This window comes from Festucalex cinctus, chromosome 6 (genome assembly GCF_051991245.1).
Source record: "Festucalex cinctus isolate MCC-2025b chromosome 6, RoL_Fcin_1.0, whole genome shotgun sequence".
NCBI classification, from domain to species: Eukaryota; Metazoa; Chordata; class Actinopteri; order Syngnathiformes; family Syngnathidae; genus Festucalex; species Festucalex cinctus.
The window spans coordinates 15,380,734-15,404,048 of NC_135416.1; the positions used below are offsets into that span (position 1 = coordinate 15,380,734).

General features: G+C 36.6%; 2 protein-coding genes and 1 long non-coding RNA gene across 5 annotated transcripts in view; 2 read left to right on the plus strand and 1 right to left on the minus strand.

Annotated features, from left to right (window-relative positions):
• clta (clathrin, light chain A) overlaps window positions 1-8,410 on the plus strand; it is a 12,542-nt gene extending 4,132 nt beyond the window's left edge. The window contains exons 4-7 of one of the 3 annotated variants that reach the window (XM_077524067.1): window positions 394-505; window positions 2,078-2,131; window positions 4,526-4,561; window positions 7,486-8,410. In XM_077524067.1, coding sequence (XP_077380193.1) covers window positions 394-505; window positions 2,078-2,131; window positions 4,526-4,561; window positions 7,486-7,657 — 374 coding nt within the window. In that variant the 3' untranslated portion in view covers window positions 7,658-8,410. The remainder of the gene's footprint in view (window positions 1-393; window positions 506-2,077; window positions 2,132-4,525; window positions 4,562-7,485) is intronic. The other 2 variants (XM_077524068.1, XM_077524069.1) reach the window with 2 other exon arrangements.
• The window catches only part of LOC144020513 (uncharacterized), a 25,261-nt gene extending 6,108 nt beyond the window's left edge, over window positions 1-19,153 (minus strand). Inside the window, exons 1-3 of the long non-coding RNA XR_013283904.1 lie at window positions 18,995-19,153; window positions 18,684-18,798; window positions 17,032-17,151 (exon numbers count right to left, since the gene is read on the minus strand). This is a non-coding gene — a long non-coding RNA (uncharacterized LOC144020513). The remainder of the gene's footprint in view (window positions 1-17,031; window positions 17,152-18,683; window positions 18,799-18,994) is intronic.
• Window positions 17,783-22,701, plus strand: LOC144020508 (N-acetylneuraminate-9-phosphate synthase-like). Its single transcript, XM_077524066.1, has 6 exons — window positions 17,783-18,436; window positions 18,692-18,907; window positions 19,011-19,110; window positions 20,643-20,797; window positions 20,883-21,149; window positions 22,143-22,701. Exons 1-6 carry the CDS (start codon window positions 18,305-18,307, stop codon window positions 22,332-22,334), a joined length of 1,062 nt encoding a protein of 353 aa, XP_077380192.1. The 5' UTR covers window positions 17,783-18,304; the 3' UTR covers window positions 22,335-22,701.
• The last annotated feature ends 614 nt before the right edge of the window (window positions 22,702-23,315 follow it).

Consider the following 23,315-nt stretch of genomic DNA (forward strand, 5'->3'; position numbering starts at 1 on the left):
GGAAACATGACGTGGAATAAACACCTGCTAGTATTCCATTTTTGAAGTCATGTCAGAGACGTAACATAGGCAAGATGTTGCCTGACTGTAAGGATATTATCGTTCTGCAGTACTGAGACAGGGATGTGAAGTTGAACTCCTGACTCTCACTCCTCTCAACCTGTTATGTTGAAGGCATTGTCACTGTCACACCACACGATGGCGCCGACGGCTTGATTATCTGGTTGCCAAAGTCTGTCTTGCTGTGGTTGAACTCCATCTTTTTTCTTTTTTTTTTTAATTTCCTGTAGGATTTGCAAACACAGTGGTGAAGACATTTCTTTAGATTGGGCAAATATCTGGTTAAAATCTCCTTACTAAATCTGGTTTCTGTGTGCTTATCTCACTGGTCAGATGATAACTCTCGCAAGCAAGAGTCTGAGTGGAAGACCAAGGCCAAGGTGGAACTTGAGGAGTGGCATGCCAGGCAAAATGAGCAACTGGAGAAAACCAAAGCCAATAACAGGTACTGGCTTCAAAGGTTGCTTCCATCTTGGGGGAACTTTTTTTTGGGTAATCACAATATAACTTCTGTGTTAACAATAAAACCCCAGATTATAATGAAAACTGAATTTTCGCCTTAGTAAGTGTAGGATGCGTTAATTGTACCTTCGTTAGCTGTATGCCATTTTGGGTTGGGGTTTTTTCAAGGATAATTGCAGTGGTGCCTTAAGATACAAATATATTGACTCACAGCATTTTGTAGAGACGCGAACCATCACTAGACCTTTTTTTTTTTCCTCTTCCTTCTAGCAAGATGAGCAAAATTTGTGAGTGTACTTGAGACTGCCACCGCCAGATGGCGGCAGCACACTTAACAACATCCAGTCACCATCTGCCAAATTCCAATTACCTCATAGAAAAAGAAAAATGAAGGACAGCAGCCCCTTTAAATTCTCATTTTTGCCTAGGAAATATTTCTTGTCCTCTTCAAGTGAGATGACATGGAAGTACTTGGAGGATATGATTGTTCAAATTGTGCAAATGCTTTGGAAGGGTGTCTGGATACAACCTTTAAGCTCTCTTGTCCAACGAAAGGGTAATACCAACAATTCTTTATGGAAGATATTTAACTTCTTTTTTTTTTTTTTTTTTTTTTTTTTTTTTTTTTTTTTTTTTAAATAACCATGGGAGGTCCCTGAAGTTATTGATGGAATTTAAAACGAAGATGTCTACTGACTAAGACTTAAAAAAAATACAATAAAAAATCAATCTTTTGCAAATCTTAAAAGTTGTTTGCTGGCGTTGGGCTGAAACTCTTAAATAGTCACTTTTCAGGACACCCCAAAAATGTAATGTTTGTCCAACCATTCCATTAATATTGCATCAAAGAGAGTAATTCATTTTCAACACTTTAGATTTCTCAATAATTTAAATTCGATTCTCATTTAGTACGATTCAGAATCTATTGAAAATTGATTTTATTTAAATTTACTGTCTTGCGGCACCCTTGTTTGTGTGTGCCTTTATTGGGCGTGTTGTACATGACTTGGCCACATTGGGGGCAGTGTGGAACCACATATTCTGATAAACTAAGTTGTAGCCACATTGGAGAGATCAAGTTACGCCAGTAAAAGTTTTTTGTTTTTTTGTTTTTTTGCAGCGTGGGAAGAGCATATGCCGATGTGTAATGTTAACATGCTTCTCTGTCCTGAAGCGTTTTGTATGAATAGCCGTTCTTTTGCGTGATATAAGTGCCGCGAGTAATTCAGTAATTAGCATTAGCGAGTCAGAATGGAGTAGACCATGACGATTCTTTGCACATCTATAAATAGAAGCAGAAATCATTGTCAATCAAATTATTTTGAGGGGGATTTCGCAATTTCATTTTTCAAAATGGTTCAGCCCTTTATGTGGCTTTATTGTCAATCAAGTTGCGTGCGGTGCGACATGCCTGAATCAACATGACTTTCTCTTTACCATTATGCCGGATCTTGTTTGTCTTGTACTATAACACTTGTTTCCATTTCCCTGCTGTCTCTCTTCTCTTCTCTTCTGCCCTCTTGCCGCTCTATCGCGTGGTCGGATGTTTGTCCAGGGTGCTCGATGAAGACTTCTACAAGCAGCCCTTCTCTGAACTCATTGGTTATGTGTATGTTGCACCAACTAACCTCCGCTCTTATCATTTTGTGCTTCTTTTTTTTTTTTCTTCCATTTTCACCCACAATCCAACCATGTGGCATCATATTGATCTCATTCGTTAGGCATTGTAGTTTTCCATCAGTCTGTATCCCATCCATGATAGCTGAGAAATGTCATGCTTGTCGTCAAGATTGTGCGTTGTGATTGATTATATCGGCATGTCACGTGAGATGAATGCTACTGCATGTCACAAGTTCAACTCACATTGATGTTACTCGATGCAGATTTTTTTTTCCCCCCGTAATTGTGTGCAAGTTCGCACTCATTCAAAAAAATGCCCTGAAGGCACCTCATGTTGGGTTTTTTGTTTTTTGTTTTTTTAAACTTAAGAATGTAATTGGCATCAAAACAAATTTACTATATAGTCAAGTGTAGGATGTTTTGAAGCAGTTGTGTATTATTTTAGTATAATCACTATTTTTTATTATATTATTTTTTTTAGCTTCTTCCTTTGCATGTCTTTTTTTTTTTTTTTTCCAAATTTGGTGAGCCACTACATAACAAATGCATACTCCTACACAACTGAAAGGCCTTTTTGAAATAACTATCCTTTTGATAAATAACAATTATGTAATATGGCCATTAAATTGTAAAATGAGGCATTACTATTATTATGAAAAGTGTTCATACTTTTCTTTAATATGTAAAAAATATTTTATTTTGATATATTTCATGATTATTTTAACGTCATACTTTTTAAAAATAATGGCATTTAATTTATTTTTCAAGGTTTTATAAGATAAGACAATTTTTTTATTTTTTTTTACAAAGTCAGGTTTTATTTCATAATGTCCTTTTCCACAATGGTCTTCTTTTACATAATGGTGTTTTACAGCCGAATGACTTGGTCTGTCAATCAAAGTCAGTGAGTGGGACCACCTGTTTGAGCCTAGATCGCCGTGACGCCTACCCCGTAGCCTGACGCAGAAGTTTAACAAGGCCTTTACGTTATGAACCGATTCTAAACGATTTGCTACTTCTTGGAGTACTTCTGAAAGTGACTTATCTCCCGCATCCATCTTTAGCAAGCCTATGACCGCCGCGACTCCTCATCAGGCGCTAAACTCTCCACGCGTGAATCGATACTGCAAGTGCTGCTGCTCATGTCTGTATAAGGGACTCAGCCAATCATGTAACTGGCTCCGCCTCATGTCATTTGATTGACAGACCAAGTCATTCGGCTGTAAAACGCCATTATGTAAAAGAAGACCATTGTGGAAAAGGACATTATGAAATTAAATCTGACTTTGTAAAATAAATAAATTAATTAATTAATTAATTAAAAAAAAAAAAAAAGTTTTCTTATCTTATAAAACCTTGAAAAATAAATTAAATGTCATTATAAAAAAAAAAAGTATGACGTTAAAATAATCATTATGAAATATTTAATCAAAATAAAATATTTGTTACATATTAAAGAATGGTATAACACTTTTCATAATAATACCAACACCTCATTTTAAAATTTAATGGCCATATTAAATGTCATTTATCGACAGGATAGTTATTTCAAAATGACCTTACTTATTGAATTTTGACACTTTTGGGCTTCCATACATTATTAGCTATTGATAGATGAAAATGTAAGTCTAAACGATAATTTTACAATTTGTTTCCAGTTAAGAGTCAAACATCTTTACAACTTGGCAGTCCACCATGTGTGGCAATGCAATAATTACATGTCCCGACAATAGCAGGATTGCTTGGGGCAAAAAGATTTTCCCAAGATGTACACACAGCTGCTTCAAACAAGACATGCTTGCCAGCCAGCCAGTTTAACCAGTGCAGCCTCTGCTTTGACTGACTGATGATGTTAGTGCTCTTTAGCATGCATTGTGGTGTGCATCCTTAACTTTTTTTTTTTTTTAATCAATCCAGCACATTAATTTACCATTGCAGTATTATTGAAAATGTTTTTTTTTTTTTTGAGGACAGTATATTTAGTATTTTTAAGTCTGCCAAAGTTATTACGCACACCTCAATGCAGTGTGCCAGGTAAGTACACTTATATGTCCTGTGTACAAAGGAAAAAAAAAAAAATTAGGTCGCGTATCCATCCACCTAATTTGCACTAGTATTAACGTTTATTTTAGCAGCCTTTTAAATCAGCTCCCAAACAAATGACAAACATGAACTTTCCAATAAGTAAGCAAAGTGAAGTGAAGGCTGCAACTTTAGAATGGCTGGGAAGAAAATAAAACTTGCGTTTTTGCATGTCTGCTTAAAACATTTTGCCTTGAGCTCATTTTTGGTTGTCTTTCATTTTCCCCCTCCCTTTTTCTCGTCTAAATTCTGACCTGTGAAACTATTTCTCCCTCCTTTCTTTTCCTATGCACCTTTAAAGCACACACATTAACCATCCTTGCTACCGCCTAGAACAGTTAAGTAACAAAACACCAAAATGTCCATCTTGATTTTGGGGTGGGATTTGATGAAACTTTGTCTATTAGTCCCTAAAGCCAGTTTAATTGAACAATTGTATGTGTTCCTCGTTTGTGATGTGCATTGTGTTTTGTTGTGACGGTGAAGTTTGATTTGCTCCTCATCCCCATTTTGCTTTGTTGTAGTATAAATAGAGTATTTGTACGTGGGTTAGGCTTAAGGTTTATATCCATGACATAGTGGCACATATTCAAAAACACAACAACCGTTTTCACATGGTGTTGACTCTTTTTAAATGTATATGTTTTAGTTTGAGAAGTACAGAAGCTTGGCGCTGCCAATGCGGAGTGACCATTTTTGACGGACAGTTTGAACGTACTTTCGAATATTTTTAAACGTACTTGTAAATACATTGAAACATATTAAAAGTGTGTTTGAACCTACAAGCTAAATGCTAAAAACTTAGCATCCCCCCCCCCCCCCATAATGCCAAGACATATGCGCATGTGCAAGGCATTATGAGAAATCTACCATACCTCAGGGTATTGACATACGCATGCACCTACCCCTTGGCATCATGGGAAAATTGCCGAATGGAAATCACGCACTGGAGATATAATGAAATCATAAAAATTACAAATAGTCTACTTAATTTTCGAACCTATTGGTATAATGTGGGCCAAATGCTAAAAACATTATATATTTTTTTTAAACCATTAACCCAAAGTACATTCAAACATAGTAGCAAATATGTTCTAATGTATTTTCAAGTAGCCAGTTAAAAAATGTTTACTCCAAATTGGCAGTTCCATGCTTTTGTAGAGAAGACCTTGAGTTAATGTTACAATTATGATACATATCCAGTCCGGGTAAATGAGGCCACCTATTCAAAACGCCTACTGAGTTAATGTTACAATTATGATACATATCCCGTCCTGTAATTGAGACCACCTATTCAAAACTCCTGCTGAGTTAATGTTACAATTATGATACATATCCAGTCCTGTAAAATGAAACCACCTATTCAAAACGCCTACTGACCAGCTCCATGCATGGGAAAGGCCCAGTAGTGCTTCAACTCTTTATGGACTTGGGCCAGCAACAATTGTTAAATGTCACCTCAGGAATTAGCTCCTGCGATGACTTAAATAAAAAAAATTAGAAGCATGTAGCCACAGAATAGCTTACACAACAATAGCTTTCCATACCTATAAGTGCCACTTTTTCCTTGTTGTTTTTTACTTCAGTTTTCAATCCAAACCTTTTTGTTGAACCCAGTTACAAATACAGGTAATTGAGCTGTAGTGGTAAGAGAGTATTGGGGTTATTAAAGTTCAGTTATGTCTTCCGTGTGTGTGTGTGCTGCTCTCAGGTAGCCTCTGCTGAACCAGTTGACACAGTATAGTGACATGAGTAATTGGCTCTTACTGACTGCAATTGGATTTAATATACATGCGAAAACATATCAAAACAAATGACACAAGTATTTTCCAGTAAATAGAATGGATGCCAAGGAGTCCAATCGTATAATCAGCTCTTCTTACTACTAGTGTTAATTTTGCCAACAAAAACGAAATACAAATAATTTCGTCAACACACATTTCTCACTAGACTAAAACCCTCATTAATAAACAATAACTGGGACTAAATCAGCATGCTGCCCTGCGATTGGCTGGCAACCAGTCCAGGGTGCCAGCACCATCCGCGACCCTTGGGAGGAATAAACGATCAAGAGAATGGATGGATGGATAAATCGGTATGCATTTCCGTAAACTAATGAAGACGAGACGAAAATGTCCTTCACTTAATAAAAACTGGACTGAAATCTATGGACATTTTAGTTCATGAACAAAAACGAGATGAAAGTTACATGATGTAAAATCTTGTCTTTGCTCGTCTGTCATGGGACATACAACACAAACACATCACATACAACACAAACACATGGGACAGACAGGAGGTGGATTCATGGTGAAGGTTTAAAGTGAAGTGTTAATAATAATAATAATTAATAATAATAATAATAATAATAATAAAAGTAAATTATAGTTATAACTTTAGTTATAACGTTCCAAAATAATGTTAATGCAACTGATGTTAGCTAACTTACTAGCTACTTACTTACTTACTTACTTACTAGCATGGAGCCATAGTAGCCACTGTAATTGTGTGTCAAGTTGTTTTTCATGAAAAAGATTAGGAGAATTTTATGTGAAATAGTTTTAGATCTGAAAAGGTTCAATATAATCTGCTGACAAAAAAACAAAACAAAAAAAACATACAGGGGTAAAAATGGTTGTCCTGACTAAAGGTAGATTAAAACGACAGTTTTTGTTGACTAAAACTAGACGAATACAGTTACGTTTTCTTGGACTAAAATAAAGACTAAAGTGCTAGATTTATAGTCGACTAAAAATGAATTAAATAAAAATGGGATGAGGTTGACTAACTATAATAAAAACTAACAAGCGTGACTGAAATTGGACTAAAAGTGAGACTAAATATTAAAATGTCAGACAAAATTAACACTACTTACTATGGCTAATCAGTGGAATTTTGCTTATCTGGAGGGTACGCTGGGGATTTAAAAAAATAAATAAATAAAAAAAGCAGAGAAAAATGACTAAAATAGGAGTGCTAATTCCAAAATTGCAGTATTAATAGGCATAAAATGTAACTTTATTCCCCAAACTGTTTCTCAGTGTTATTTGACCCCAAATGAGCAAAGATCTGCTAGCATTACAATCAACAGAAGATAAATGTTAATCGCCACATTCCCATTCCCGACTTGGGCTACGCGGTTTTCAGCAGAGGAATATCTGAGCTGTAATATTTCATATTTTATTGTCATCTGTACATCGCCACTTCCACCTTTTGACAAGTTTCTCTTCCCATTTCCCCTCCCTCCCATGTCGGGCGCAGGGCGGCCGAGGAGGCCATGATTTCCGACATGGACGAGAACAACCCCGGCACGGAATGGGAGCGAGTGGCCCGCCTGTGCGACTTCAACCCAAAGTCCAGCAAGCAGGCCAAAGACGTGTCCCGCATGCGCTCCGTCCTCATCTCCCTGAAGCAGTCCCCGCTCGTGCGCTAGGCTGCGCTCCAATCAGTCACTGTCATCATCAGTGCAAATGCAACCCACATCTGTATTTGGGGGGGACAAAAAAAAAAAAACGGTGGCATATTCCCCTTCTGTCCATAACTGTTTACCACACACACAGCTTGTTTTCCGTAGTGGAAGGATCTCAAACCACACAAAGTATTCTCATGGCAGACCTAGTTGGAACATCTAATCACTGTTTTGTCACTGAATATATTTTTTCAATGATGTATTTTCCAACCAATCAGTTGCAAGTCCTTGTTTGGGGCCACAAAAGCCAGCAGATGACACCGATCCCATCATAGCATGCTGTAACTCCCTCAAACTCTTGTAAGATTTGATTGATGGCTTTTGACATCTTTTTGTATTATCACATCAGATTGTGGTTATCCATACGTAAAAATTCCTCAGAATGTTTTTGTTTAAGGACCAAATTAAAACAAAAAAATTCCATGTTTTTTGAAGTGTCCGTGTAGTGCCTGCTTGTGGCATATTGTGTTCAATCTATGCATCTCCCTCCCCTGTCAAGAATTGTCCAGTTCATTACAAGTCCAACATGTTGACAACTCAGTGTGTGTATGTACTTTATGTTCACATATGTACATATACAGAAGGCAATATATATACAGAATATAAAACATATGTTATAGAATCTGACAGTTGTGGTTCTAAATGTTAGTCAACTGTTGTTTGACCACGCATGTCTATTGCCCACTTGTTTCAATATCAGTAAACGGTGAATCCAAACTGTGGTCCTGTTTTTTTTTTGTTTTTTTTTGTTCCCCCCTTATTTTATCCGTTGAGTATCCTCCCACTTAACACATTCACTGCCAGCCCAGCAAAAATGCATTGCATCATTTGACGTCTTTTTCCGTCAAAGGCAGTGAATGAGTTAAATATTAGTTTGAACGTCTGATTAAAATACAACTCGTATTACTGGCAAATCAGGCAATGATGGTTTGCGTTTGAAGTTCTGAAGCAGGGCTTAGTCTTTTCTATGTTAAATGCTGACGCAAGTCTAGTGTAGTAGCTTGCACGTCTGTCTCACATTGTAAAACGACCTTGATGAGGAAACGGGTCTTTGGACTGCGGCTGTGGTCTTGCTGCTCAAATCCACACACACTGTCCAGGTACTGAAATGATGATCTACCGCCAATAGTTCTTAAGTTTCGGTTTTAGTGTGATATGGAATAATTGTTTAGTTGTTAATTTCACTAAACAATACCAAATAAACAATTAGTTCACAAATAGTAAATGGGGAAATGGTTTTGCAATACACTTTTAAACAAAACATTTTATCCAATTCTCTTAATGAATGGATAATCAATTTTGAAATTACTTGGTAGCAACAGGGAGAGAGAGAGAGGAGAGAGGGGGCAATTACAACAGAGATGTGAATGATACTGTACCCAAGAGCTGGCTTCCCTTGAGACCGTTTTCTTGTTGTACCTGATTCTACTGTTAATTGTTATATGACAAACATCAATGTTTTTAGCTATGTAAATATTACCCTAGTCTTGTTGATTTGAAACCAATTGCAATGCACACAAAATTACATAATATGAAATATTAAAAATAGTTAAAAAGAGTGTGTGTGGTGGTGGGGTTGGGGGGGGGGGGGGGGGGGGTGCCAGTGTTGAACAGCCTATTGGCAGAAAGAATAGAAGAAATGACAAGAGTGTCCAGGGACACACATTAGCGCCAGCCGGAATACATCAGGGTGAATTCTGTTTCTAGGGCATGCTCTTTTTGTAATTGTTGAGGCTTTTTGTTGTTGTTTTGGATTGATTAGTTTTGTTGTTGATCTTTTGTTTATGAATGAAAGAATAACCAATTAAAATAAGTTAAATAGAATAATAATAAAAAAAAGAAAAAGTTGAGATGCCGAAATAAATGTTATTGACTTCACTTTACGGGAAGATCCGTGTTCATCATCATCATCATCATCAACAACAACTTTCACTGTGAGACAAACAAGTATTTCCATGTGGTGATTATTTATTTTAATTTTTTTTGTTTTTTTTAGAACACTGAATGCCAGGAAAGTATTTTCACACGATTGGTAAATGTTTATAAAAACGTACCTGTTATGTTGATAAAAAGGTTAACTGTGATCTTTGCCAGGGTTTCGGTGCAAGATCAGTATCACGGTGAAAGATCGGTATCACCAGGAAACCAAACATTTTTTTAAATGACTGACCTCGAGAGGCCAATATTTTTTAATTACTTTAAAAATATATATTAACCACAGATATAATGTGTGCTATTGGGCATACCTGTATACCCCCAATCAAAAAAACAAAAAACAAAAACAAAAAACTCAAAAATAAAATACTCACACTCACCAAAGAACCTTTAATCCATCCATCCATCCATCCATTTTTTTATCTGCTTCTTCCTCACAAGGGTCGCGGGGGGTGCTGGAGCCTATCTCACCTGGCTATGGGCAGTAGGCGGGGTACACCCTGAACTGGTTGCCAGCCAATCGCAGAGAACCTTTTCACATGTTCCATAAAAAACTTGTAAATCAAAAAATCTTGTGACGCTTGTTTCCCTGACCCTTGACTATAGTGCTTCAGTAGTAAAAATACAGTTACACTTAATTTACAGTTCACTTAATTTAGTTAAGCAAGTGTTACGTCTAAAGTTATTTTAATGAACACTAACAAAATAGCTAAAGTTAAAATTGAAAAAAAAAAAATGAAAAAAATTGTTAACGAAATTTTTGAAATGCTTTAAAAAATGAAAATGAACAAAGTAAATTTTATATAATTACAGCAAAATGTCAATATTGAATCTTTGGGCAGTTAAAAAAAAAAAAAAAAAGAGTTGAGCTGCGGCAATAAATGTTGTTGACCTCACCTTACAAGAAGATCTGTGTTCATCATCATCATCAACTGTTGAACACGTCAACATATTTGTAAGCAGTGATTCTTTTTCTCTCTCTCTCTCTCTCTCTCTCTCTCTCTCTCTCTCTCTCTCTCTCTCTCTCTCTCTCTCTCTCTCTCTCTCTCTCTCTTTTGAACACTGAATGCCCGTATTTTCACACAACTGTGAAATGTTGATTAATCATAACTGCGATCTTTGCCAGGGTTTCGGTCCAAGATCAGTATCACGGTGAAAGATCGGTATCACCAGGAAACAAAACATTTTTTTTAAATGACTGACCTCGAGAGGCCAATATTTTTTTTTTATTACTTTAAAGGACTGTCTCAGAAAGTTAGAATATTGTGATAAAGTCCATTATTTTCTGTAATGCAATTAAATAAGCAAAACTGCCATACATTCTGGATTCATTACAAATCAGCAGAAATATTGCAAGCCTTTTCATTATTTTAATACTTCTGATTATGGTTTACAGCTTAAGAAAACTCAAATATCCTATCTCAAAATATTAGAATATTTCCTCAGACCAAGTAAAAAAAAAAAGCCATAATCAGCAATATTAAAACAATAAAAGGCTTGCAATATTTCAGTTGATTTGTAATGAATCCAGGAATGTATGGCATTTTTGCTTATTTAATTGCATTACAGAAAATAAAGGACTTTATCACAATATTCAAATTTTCTGAGACAGTCCTGTATTAATCACAGATGTAGCGCGTGTTATTGAGCATACCTGTATACCCCCCCCCCCCCCAACTAAAAATAAAATACTCACACTCACCAAAAAACCTTTCACATGTTCCATAAAAATTTGTAAATCAAAACAAATCTTGTGACCCTTGTAGGACTACAGCGCTTCAAGTAAAAAGATACAGTTACACTTAATTTACAGTCCACTTAATTTAGTTAAGCAAGTGTTGCATCTAAAGTTATTTTAGTTAATGAACTATAAGGACTATAAGGACTCAGGTTCGAGGCCAGTCCTACGACCTTCCTTTTATATACAAGAATTATCGCAAAAATGTCAGTGTTGAATCTTTGGGTAGTCAATAAAAGGGTTGAGCTGCAGCAATAAATGTTGTTGACCTCACTTTACGAGAAGAACCGTGTTCATCATCAACAACTTTCACTGTCGCACATGTCAAGGTATTTGTCAGTCGTGTTTTTTGTTTTTGGGGTTTTTTTGTTTGTTTTTTTGTTGTTTTTAGAACACTGAATGACAGGAAGTTATTTTCTGATGTTGGTAAAAAAAATAAAAAAATAAAAAACCCTGATAAAAACATGACTGTGATCTTTGGGTGTTGAAGAGACGAAAGATCAGTATGACCAGGAACCATTAAAACAACATTTTTTTAAATGATTGGCCTCCAGTGACCAATATATATATTTTTTTTAATTACTTTAAAAATATATATATTTACCACGTATGTAACTTGGGTTATTGGTCATTCACCCCCGAAAAAAAAAAAAAACTCATTCACAACAACAATAAAAATAAAACACTCAATGAACCTTTCACATGTTCCATAAAAACTCATAAATCTAAAAAATCTCGTAACCCTTGTGGGACTTTAGTAAAAAGATGAATGGATTTACAGTTCACTTAATTTAGTTAGGCAAGTGTTGCATCTAAGGTTATTTTAGTTAATAAACACTAACAAAATAGCTAGAAAAAAAATTGGGGGAAAAAATTGTTAACAAATAATTTAAAAAAAAAAGCTTTAAAAATGAAAACTGAAAATGTCTTTTTTCATCTTTGGCAGTTAATTTAATAGATGAGCCTTTGTGGCTGCTTTTACATGTATTTTGTGTCATTTTTGATACTTCATCGGTTTAAACCCTTTTTCAGAGAATCAAATGCCATTGATGTTTGCATTTTTCATGTTCATACACAACCTAATAGAATGAAGGAATATGAATTTTGAATTGTGTTCCTTTAAGCTTTCTATCTAAGGTGCTTGTATACTTGGCTCAGACTAAAAAGTGACACAACCTCAACATTTAGAGGTAATCAGGACGTCACTGGTGTTTGTTCAAAGCATATTTCTCCATTTTGGGACTACTGGTAGTAAAGGTGTTATTTTATTATTTTATTATTATTATTATTTTACTTATTTTACTTGTGAAATGTAAATGTTATATTTTATTCATGTTTTACTCAAATAAAAATAAGAAAAGTCACCTTATTCCTTTTATCTTTCGGTTGTTCTGTCATAGCATCACTTTGTTTTGAGGCAAAGCAAGATCTGTCTGTTGGGCGTGGCGCCATTTTCATCAAGCAGCTTGTTCATGTTTGTATACGTATTTGACCAAACGGAGAGACAGGTTAGAACCACTTAGAAGGTACCATCGTGAGGGTATTTGCATGCAAGTATTTTTTTTCTTCAATAAAAAATGAATAAATAATAATTATAATAATAATAATGGCTAGAAGACATTCCTATAAGGTATTAGGTTTGTGCACCTCTCCATTCAAAGACAATTTGATATGTGTCTTGATACAAAGGGTACGATTCAATTCAAGAAGGTGCATTTTGAAGTGGTATCACTTGATACATGAAAAATATTTGATAAAAGCAGTGCACACAAAATCATATCATATGGTATTCATTTTAAGCCAGCATTGAACAGCCCAATGGTGGAAGGAATAGAAGAAATGACAGACAGTATCTAGGATCCGTGTTCATGTCAAACTTTAACGGTTAGTCAAACATGGTGAATAGCACCTTGTGTTTTTAGAATACTGGACAAAAGCTAATTAAAAAAAAAAAAAAAAAGGCCTAGCTTCCAGTAGGGATGTAATGATAAAGGCAATATCGTGATATGGTGATATTAAAACTGCCACAATATCGTCGTCGTCTTGTTCACAATATTTAAAAGGAACACATCTGTTAAAAAAAAAAAAAAAAGGTCAAGTTGATTTCCATTTGTGCAGTTCTAGCACCCTCTAGTGGCTAGTTTATTAGTGCAATTTAATCTTCATTAGGGATGTTTTGGCCTTCTATGTTTAAAATCTATGCTAATTGTCAGATAACGGGTGTCATGTTTTGGTTTTGTGGGGGTGGGATTTTGTTTTCTTTTGGTTATTTGTCATGTATTCCTTGTCTCTTCCCTTGTCCCGTTATGTCTAACCACGTCCACCTGAGTGTGTCTTCCCTTCCCAGTGTGTTGACCAATCAGCTCCCCCAGCTGTCTGTTGTTTTCTCGTTACCATGTGTATTTAGTTACCCTGCTTTCTTTCAGTCCATGCCATGCCTTGTTGCCCTCGTGTTTTTGTGGCTATAGTTTATTTTTGACCTTGTTAATTTTATTTTGCCATAGTACCTTGTTTACCTTTTTTCTGAATTAAATCCCCTTTTTACTTGCATCCCTGCCTTGCCCTGTTTTTGTTACCCCCTGCATTTGGGTCCTGCCTCCGACACCCCCCAAACGTGACAAAGGGGAACCGAATTTGCTTGTGAAGCGATCAATGTGTGCTTGCATTAGCAAGTAAGTGTCTCAATATTGTTATTAGAGATTGTAGGTGGTTTACATGCATTGCTGTTATGTACAAAAGCACAATATTGTGCTCTTCCCCCCCCCCTTTTTTTTTTTTTAGTATGAGCTCTTTTTTTTTTTTTTAAACAATATTGTGATCTTTGTTAAATACCCCCCAATATATCGTGATAATTATCGTATCGTGACCTTCATATCGCGATATCGTATCGTGATATGAAGGATATCGTTACATCCCTAGCTTCCAGGGACAGATATAGCTTTCATTACGTTTTCCAAAAATATTGACCACTTATGTCCCTTGTGTTATTGATCATATACCACCCAAAAAAGGTCACACTGATTTAATTTTTATTTTTAAAATAACTCATTCACAACAATATCAATAAATGGCAGCAAAGAAACTCTCTCACACTGTCAATAAAAACTCATGAACCAAAAAAAACCTTATGATGCTAGGACAGTACGGATTTACCTTTCACTTAAGTTATGTGTTGTATCTGAAATCCCAACATCAATTTTTATTTACTGCAGTTTTGGAGTATGTTAGACCTGTTGTGGTGGTTAACTGATGTCTTGAGATTCCATTGTGTGTTCTGTTCTTATCTGTTAAACATGTTGACATTTTTTTTCAACATTTTTTCAAAGTCAGATGGGGAAATTACCAAAACATTTTTCCAAACGTACCAACTTTTACATCATGTTTTCTTTTTTTTTTTTTTTTTTTTTTTTTTAGTGTTAGTGCGTGAGAGATATGGTAGAGAGATATTGTAAGAATGAGAAAGAAAAGTATGACAGTTATTCATGCATGAGTGAGGGCTTTTCTGGTGTATGCAAAATGTAAATGTTAGTTTTGGCCAATATTGTGCATATAACTTTCTGGCTCTGATAATATACTGTCATTTTGTGTAACTTAAACAGAGTTTGACATTTTGATAATGATGTAGTTTTTCGGAGAGGAGCAGTTGAAAGCAAAAGGATGACCATTTGAACTGCATGAGGCAAAATGTTATGACTTTATATATTTTTTCATCGCTACGGTTAGAGACAATAGGCAGAGGCAAAGTCTCACAGAGGAAGTCACACCCCCCCCCCCAAAAAAATAAATAAATAAATAATTCTTGACAATAATATGTTGTAAGCAGCCCTACTACTCTAAATATGGTATTTTAGTTATTATTGTATTAGTGGAATATGAGTTATGAAGCAAAATCCAGTCATTTTTATCCGTCTCAGGGGGCAGCCATTTTGCCACTTGCTGTCAAGTGAAAATGACAATGTTTAGTTTAGTTTATTTAGTTTTAGTTTATTCATTTTTTCCTTTCGGACACATTACAGTTTACATCAATCACATCACATCAGGAGACATTGTTGCTCAGGTCTCAGGTAACAACCAATCAGGACTCGGCTTCAGAAAACAGGTGTGTTGTGATTGGTCTTTGTTTGAGCCCTGAGCAACATTAATGTCATTTTCACTCGACAGCAAGTGGCCAAATGGCCGCCCCCTGAGATGGAAAAAAAAATGGCTGGATTTTGCTTCATAACTCATATTCCACAAATCAGAATGTCATGTTTAGTAGACTTGTGAGGACGGTCACATAACATATTATCGTCAAGAAATGTTTAAGGTTGACTTCCACTTTAAATTGTAACACAAATATTACCCTCAATAGACATTTTTATAATTTCAATTACCACTAAATAGAGCCTACTGGGCAGGACATTTGACTGGTCCACAGTCCGGAATCAGCGGACAGAGTCACAATGTAAATTATTCTTCATGGGAAAGTAAAAAAATAATAATAATAATTAAAAAAAAAAACATCTGCCGACCTTGCCGCTTCCCTTTACCACCTTAACCACTTCCCTCACGAACGTGTTCCGCGAATCAGCCGCCTTTCTGTAACGGCACACCAAATCATGCAACCCGTACAGGAAAAACCAACAAAGCAACTCCAGCAAGTTTGGCATCCAGGCATCCACATTAAGCCCTCACTTAATTTCACCCTGCGGAATTAGGTGATTAACCGGCAGGACCGACAACATTCTTGGCCTAATTGCTACATCCTCACCTCCTTTTCCCCCTCAAACATGCTCCAAGTGTTTGTATTAAAATATCTCAAATTGTTCACACAGCCAAAAAATACACACAAATAATAAAGCCGACTTTTGTTCAAATAAGTTAGCGAGAACTCTCCTCCAATGTTACAATGGAAGACTGGCGCGCGCTAAACTTCACAGCTAGCTTTCAATAGCTGTGGGGATCGAGCAAAAACGGTGGGATAATGATGAGTGTGCTGTTGAAGAGTCAACCACGATAGCATTCAGCATTAGCAATTGATGCAGCAAATGCAGGTTTAGCAATCAGATTATTATCAACACAAAGTACGCCACCTCCCCAACGCTCCGACCAGCTAGCTAGCCTGAAGCTAATTACGAAGCCCCGTCAAACTGGTTTCCCTGTCTCCAACAAAGTCCCAACTCAAAACTCCTCCTCCACCACACTGGTTCTGTGGTTTAACGTTTCTGCCGAGCTCCCATTATGTTGAATATTAATCTCTTGTTCTGACGTGCGCAACTCCAGCAAAACTGGATTAAACTATGCAGATGATTTCATATTGCTGTTATCAACCAAACAGCAAATGCAGAACATAACGAAGATCCTGCACATAAATACAAGAAATAATGAGATAAACTTGATGAATGGAGAACAAGTAGAGGAAGTAGACAGATTTCAGGTAAACGTGCTCATCTTCATCTGTTGAGTAGAAGCAACAGTGACTAAAGCTAAACTGTTTCAGGGTTTTTACTTTCTGGACCAGGATTCTCCAATCCTGACCACAAGTGTGCATGTCTGATTTCACTGGATGTCCCACAGGGATCAACCTTAGGTCCACGTCTCTTCATTATTTAGCGACCTCGTCACATTGGGATCCATTTTAATTAACTGCTACAACGGTTACATAAAGGTCTCCAAGTCCACCCACCTTCTTCATCATGTTGACATCGGAAGCTGGATGAGCAGGAACTTCCTGAAGCTCAGAGGTAATAAAACTGAGGCCCCTGCCTGTAGTGGCTTGTCAATAGAGGGGTCCCAGTCGAGTCTCCTTGAAAAGCACAAAAACTGAAATATAATAAATATACTTTCAATTAGGGGTGTGAATTGCAGAGTACCTGACGATTCGATTCGTATCACGATTCATAGGTCATGATTCGATTCGATACCGATTAATCCCAATACGAATTTCTAAGTCGAGAGTTGCGTTTTTTTTTAAACTCAAATTTAGAAAATACTATTCAGTAAACTTGTACATGTACACTGTAAGATTTGTATGAAAATTTATTATTTATTTATCTGAAACTTCAGTCCTAACTGTGAGCCACTGTATTTAACAAACAGGTTGTAATCTGTTTCATATATATTAAGACTTAATGTTCCATTAAGTAATATAACATTTTTGCATGACTAAGGTGTGAACCCTAACCCTAAGTAGGACATTTTCCTGAATATTTTTCCATCAAAACTGGACATTTAAAAATCGATTCGGCCGTCTATTGAATCGATTCGAGAATTGCGCGATGAAATATCGCGATATATTATGAATCGATTTTTTTTAACACCCCTACTTTCAATTATATGAATAGCATATCTGTTTTTAAATGCCCCAGATATGCAGTTAGGGAAGAATAAAATTGATTAGCTTATCTCAATAAACGACTCAAAAATAAGCTAATTAATTAGCTTAGCTTATCTCGCATCTTCATTTTTGTGCCTGGGTAAGTCAAGTTTCATGTTTTTGAGAGTTTTGAAATTTGAAACTGTTGTATTGTTTTCATTTTTACATTGTGTGGATTTTGTACCAGACCATCATCATCGCTTGTGAATCTGTGTTTCCTGCTCTGTAACTTTTATTTACCACAAACCTCACTCTCGTGCTGTCATATCTGATACACTGTACCTTCCCGTAAGGGGCTCACACACGTGTGAGACGTGTGGTGTGGACTGTGGAATAACTGCAAAGAAAAAAGTATTACATTTGTACTAAACATTCACACTTGTAACACGCTTTATGTCAGCACATCACAGCACACTTTGAAAATGTGTAAACCACTCCCACTTTTGAGAACTTGACTACGCCCATTGTTGGCTTAAATAGGCAATTACAACGCATCTGCGACCTTCTTCGACTTTGGTACGTCTCCAGTTCATTACACCTCAAGCTTCTAATTTTTCCTAAACTTGTTTGGGCTGTCAGCAAAATGCCTTTAGAGTTTGAGCTGTGTCCAGGTAGGATGATTGGAGGGGATCATCCATGTTTTTTTATCGCTGAAATTGGACAAAATCATCAGGGAGACATTGAGATAGCCAAGAAAATGATCAAAATGGCAAAGGTAATAATTGACAAATTTACTGCGTGATTTTATTTTATTTTTTTATTATTTTACTATGTTCACTATGTGTGTGTGTGTGAGTATTAATTTATCATGTATGTGTATACAGCAGTTATTGAAATTTAGTATGAGTGAAAACTAATCATAAAATGTCAAATACATAAAATACTATGGTAACAAAATAAAATAATTGCTGATTAACTCGTGTATCTGAATGTCGATATAGTCAAATGTCAAATGTACTTACTTTGACAGGACTGTGGTGCTGATTGTGCCAAGTTCCAGAAGAGTGAGCTGCAGTACAAGTTTAACAAACGTGCTTTAGAGCGCCCTTACAAAACCAAAAACTCCTGGGGTGACACCTATGGTGAACACAAACGACACCTGGAGTTTACCCACGAGCAATACAGGGAGCTGCAGAAATATGCAAAGGAGGTGGGGATCTTCTTCACTGCTTCTGCAATGGATGAGGTACTGTACTGTACTATACTACTATACATCATTCTATTTATCTGCAGGTTTTAAGCTTTGAACTACTATTAAGTTATAACAACTTACATATTGCACTTTTTAGATGGCAGTCGAGTTTCTCCATGAAATTAAAGTACCTTTCATCAAAGTGGGCTCAGGAGACACCAATAACTTCCCTTATTTGGAAATGGCTGCCAAGAAAGGTTGGTTTGACATTTTCTGGCGGAGTTCTCTATGGAAGTTGGTGAGCATTTTATATACTGTAGAGAGAGAGAGAGAGAGAGAGAGGGGGGGGGGGGTAGAGAGCGAGAGAGAGAGAGAGAGAGAGAGAGAGAGAGAGAGAGAGAGAGAGAGAGAGAGAAATACACGACGACTGAGAGAAATACACGACGACCTCAGAAGTCATTACAAATTATTGACCAAAAGTGTTGAAAATGGTTTGGACTCTTTGTGAGGATATAATGTTTACTAGGGGTGTTAAAAAAAAAAATCGATTCGGCGATATATCGCGATACTCCATCGCGCGATTCTCGAATCGATTCAATAATCGGCAGAATCGATTTTTTTTTTTTTTTTTTTAGGATTCACACCTTGAGCATGGAAGAATGTTATATGAACGGAACATTAAGCCTTAATATTTTATTTTAATGCTGTTCAAACATGAAACAGATTACAACCTCTATAAGACTGAAATTTCAGATAAATAAATAATACATTTTCATATAAATCTTACACTCTACAAGCTTACTGATTAGTATTTTCTAAATTTGAATGAAAAAAAATCGCAACAATCGACTTATAAATTCGTATCGGGATTAATCGGTATCGAATCGAATCGTGACCTATGAATCGTGATACGAATCGAATCATCAGGTACTAGGCAATTCACACCCCTAATGTTTACGGTTGTACAAACATGCCTTTTTTAGAGTCTCGTGAAAAGTGACTATTTTACAGGTACGCGATTTCGGCCAGACGCCAGTGACCACGACTGCTTTTAATGTAATATCACCACAAGATGGCAGACTGGCAGACATGACTTGTTGTGTTTCCACCCTGTACTATAATATGAGTTGGCCTAATATTTATTTTTTGGTTATTTAGAATGATATGCAGAACAAATACACTACATCAATAATATTAAAATTTGCAATACTTTTTTTTTTTTTTTTTTGGTGGGGCAAAAAAAAAAAAGAAGAAAAACTCAAAATGATTGTTCAACAGTTTTGTGGTGTCCTTGACTGGTCATTTTTATGCAAGAGTCATTCACATAGTCATACATCTGTTGAGGAAGTGCATGGTCCTTTAATTTTGTATCATGAACACTTTGAATTTCAATTTTACTTCCTGCAATTCAAATTTAAATTGCAACTCTTCTTCCTGTTTGCCACCGCAATTCAAATTCAAAAATTGAATTGGAATTTAGGGGTCATTTTCAATCCAATTCTGAATTTCGCACAGCCCTAGTCTGGTGAGCGCAATATGTTTTATTTACATTTGTGTGCGTTGTCGTGGTATTAATTACATAAAGTATTGACTCTGAACTTCCCTGAGGATGCACATGGCGCATGTGTGCTGTTACATTGCTCTCTTTTGCATAGTAGTGATTAATTCTGTAACTGTGACATGACAGTGGTCATATTAAGAGGTGGATTCAGTCAGGTAAGATCCACTGTCTACCCAATGAGATGATGAACAGTCCATGATGCATCTCTTGCGTGTGCGTGTGTGTCAGGACGTCCCATGGTGGTGTCTAGTGGGATGCAGTCCATCGAGACGATGCGTCGGGTGTATAAGACCGTGATGGAGCACAATAAAAAGTTGGTCATTCTCCAGTGTACCAGCACCTACCCTCTTGAACCCAAGGATGTCAACCTGAGAGTGATCACAGTAAATACAACAGAAGTGACTGCAATTCAATGGAATGATGCAGTAGAAGCATGCCTTATCTTGTCTTGTCTGCTTGTCTTAACAGGAATTCCAGAAGGAATTCCCCGATATCCCAATCGGGTATTCTGGCCACGAGTCCGGAATCAGTATTTCAGTGGCGGCGGCTGCTCTGGGGGCAAAGGTCATAGAGCGCCACGTGACACTGGACAAGACTTGGAGGGGAAGCGACCATGCGGCTTCTCTGGAGCCTTCTGAACTGGCTGAGATGATTCGTTCCGTCCGACTGGTGGAGCTCGCACTGGGAAGCGGTCTCAAGAAGAGGTTGCTCTGTGAGGAGCCATTCCATAGAAAGGTGTTTGTTACTCAAATTCTCGGAATACTCTGCGCAAAGAAACCCTTAAAAGGAGAGTCAACCTTAAACATTTCTTGACAATATGTTATATGTGACCTCACTAGTCTAAACATGACATTCTGATTAACATTACATTTGGGGATTGTGAGTTACGAAGCAAAATCCAGCCATTTTTATCCATCTTAGGAGGCGGCCATTTTGCCACTTGCTGTCGACTGAATATGACATCACAGTTGCTCAGGCAACAACTAATCACAGCTCACCAGTTTTCTAAAGCTGAGCTGTGATTGGTTGTTACCTGAGATATGAGGAACTGTGATGTCATTTTCACTCGATAGCAAGTGGCAAAATGGCCGCCATGAGATGGATAAAAGTGGCTGCCTTTTGCTTCTTAAAGTGATACTTGACTCACTGAACAATTTTCAGCAGTAAAAAGTTAATCTATTGTTCAGAATGAATTTGATAACTTCATTATTTTTCATGTACAATTAATACCTTTAAAAAGTAATATTTCTACTTTCTACTTGCGGTCGACTGGATGATGCAATCACCTGTGCTGAGGAAGTTGGTAACGGTACATGAAAAATAATAAAGTTATCAAATTCCTTCTGGACAAAATATGAACTTTTTACTGAAAATTATTTAATGAGTCAAGCATCTCTTCTCATCACCTGTTTTCTGAAGCTGAGCTGTGATTGGTTGTTACCTGAGACCTGAATAACTGTGATGTCATTTTCAATCGACAGCAAGTAGCAAAAGGGCCGCCTTCTGGTATTGAAAAAGACTGCTTGGATTTTGGTGCTTTACCTCATAGTCCATAACCACAATACCGTATTTGGACTAGTGTGGCTTATTATTGACTTCCCCTTTAAAAGTCAACAAAAAAAAAGACAGCTGTAATTACTGCTGTGTCTCCACAGTCTTTTACTTGATGATTACTAGGTTGTTAAGAGAACAATACACATTTACATTTGACCTGCTCCTTTTCCCCAGCTGGGGAAGTCTGTGGTGGCCAAGGTGAAGCTCCCCAAAGGAACTGTCCTCAGTCTGGACATGTTGGCAGTGAAGGTGGCCGAGCCCATGGGCGTCGCCGCTGAAGACATCTTCCAGATGGTTGGCAAAACCGTCAATGAGGATGTAGATGAAGATGAGAGCGTCATACCAGAGATGGTGGACGGCCTGTAGCTATTTTCCAAAATGTTAATGATTCTATTCAGGGGTTTTCTCCAGAGTAGTGCAAACACTTTGAATTGGATGTATAAATTTGCCTCAATAGAATTCTATACAAAATCATCTGTTGCTTGGCTCATCTGTTTGTATTAAATCAAGATAAATAAATAAAAATAGTCTGCCTTAGACTACTTTTATGTTGTGTTCTTATAATTATGTGAATATGTGACAGATGTCAATTTATACTACAGTAGTAGGCTACTGTCTCTATTGAATATTTTTAGAATCGATTAATCAACTAACCGGATTCATTTTAATTTTGCATTAAAGTTCAACTAACCGGATTCATTTTAATTTTGCATTAAAGTATATTACAAAAGTATTCATTTCCTGATCTCTGTTTATTAACCAGTGATAGGTGTTTATTTCGTACTTTGTATTTATATAGTGATTAAAAGAGGGGGATTGTTATGTTACCGGTTCGGTTGTTGCTTTTCAAGAAAAAACTGATGTTGGCAAATGTCTTATTTTGATTAAACACAGGAGATAATCAGTCTTCTTTCATGAAGGACTACAGAAATCACTGAACATAGTCAACAACTACTGTTTATATGCTGAAATCAGAGGATTTGGACAATTTTAAATTAACTCATTCACTCCCAGCCATTTTCACTGAAGCAACCTCCTTCACTTCCGGCTGTTTTACTGGATTTTGACTAATTTTGCCAGGCCCACATAATATTCTGTTCTATTGCTATAAAAACATGGAACCTACCAAAGATTATGTATCTTATTTCATCAGGAAAAAAGTATATTTCTGTTTCCATTTTGCAGCAATGAGCATTAGAATATACAGTAGTTAAGGTTCATCATTATTCACATCTGTTTAAAACAGTGGGGAGAAACAGCAATTTGCAACATGGCCCTGGTTGATCTCTTATACTCTGCTGCCACCTGCTGGCCGTTTTTAACTACCATTGCTTTAGCATTCTTTTC

Bases quoted from the DNA above. Each gene is read 5' to 3' on its own strand.
- LOC144020508 (XM_077524066.1), top strand. From the start codon at position 18,305: ATGCCTTTAGAGTTTGAGCTGTGTCCAGGTAGGATGATTGGAGGGGAT. The intron at 20,798-20,882 runs GTAAATACAACA...TTGTCTTAACAG, and splicing joins TCAACCTGAGAGTGATCACA to GAATTCCAGAAGGAATTCCC. The intron at 21,150-22,142 runs GTGTTTGTTACT...CCTTTTCCCCAG, and splicing joins AGGAGCCATTCCATAGAAAG to CTGGGGAAGTCTGTGGTGGC.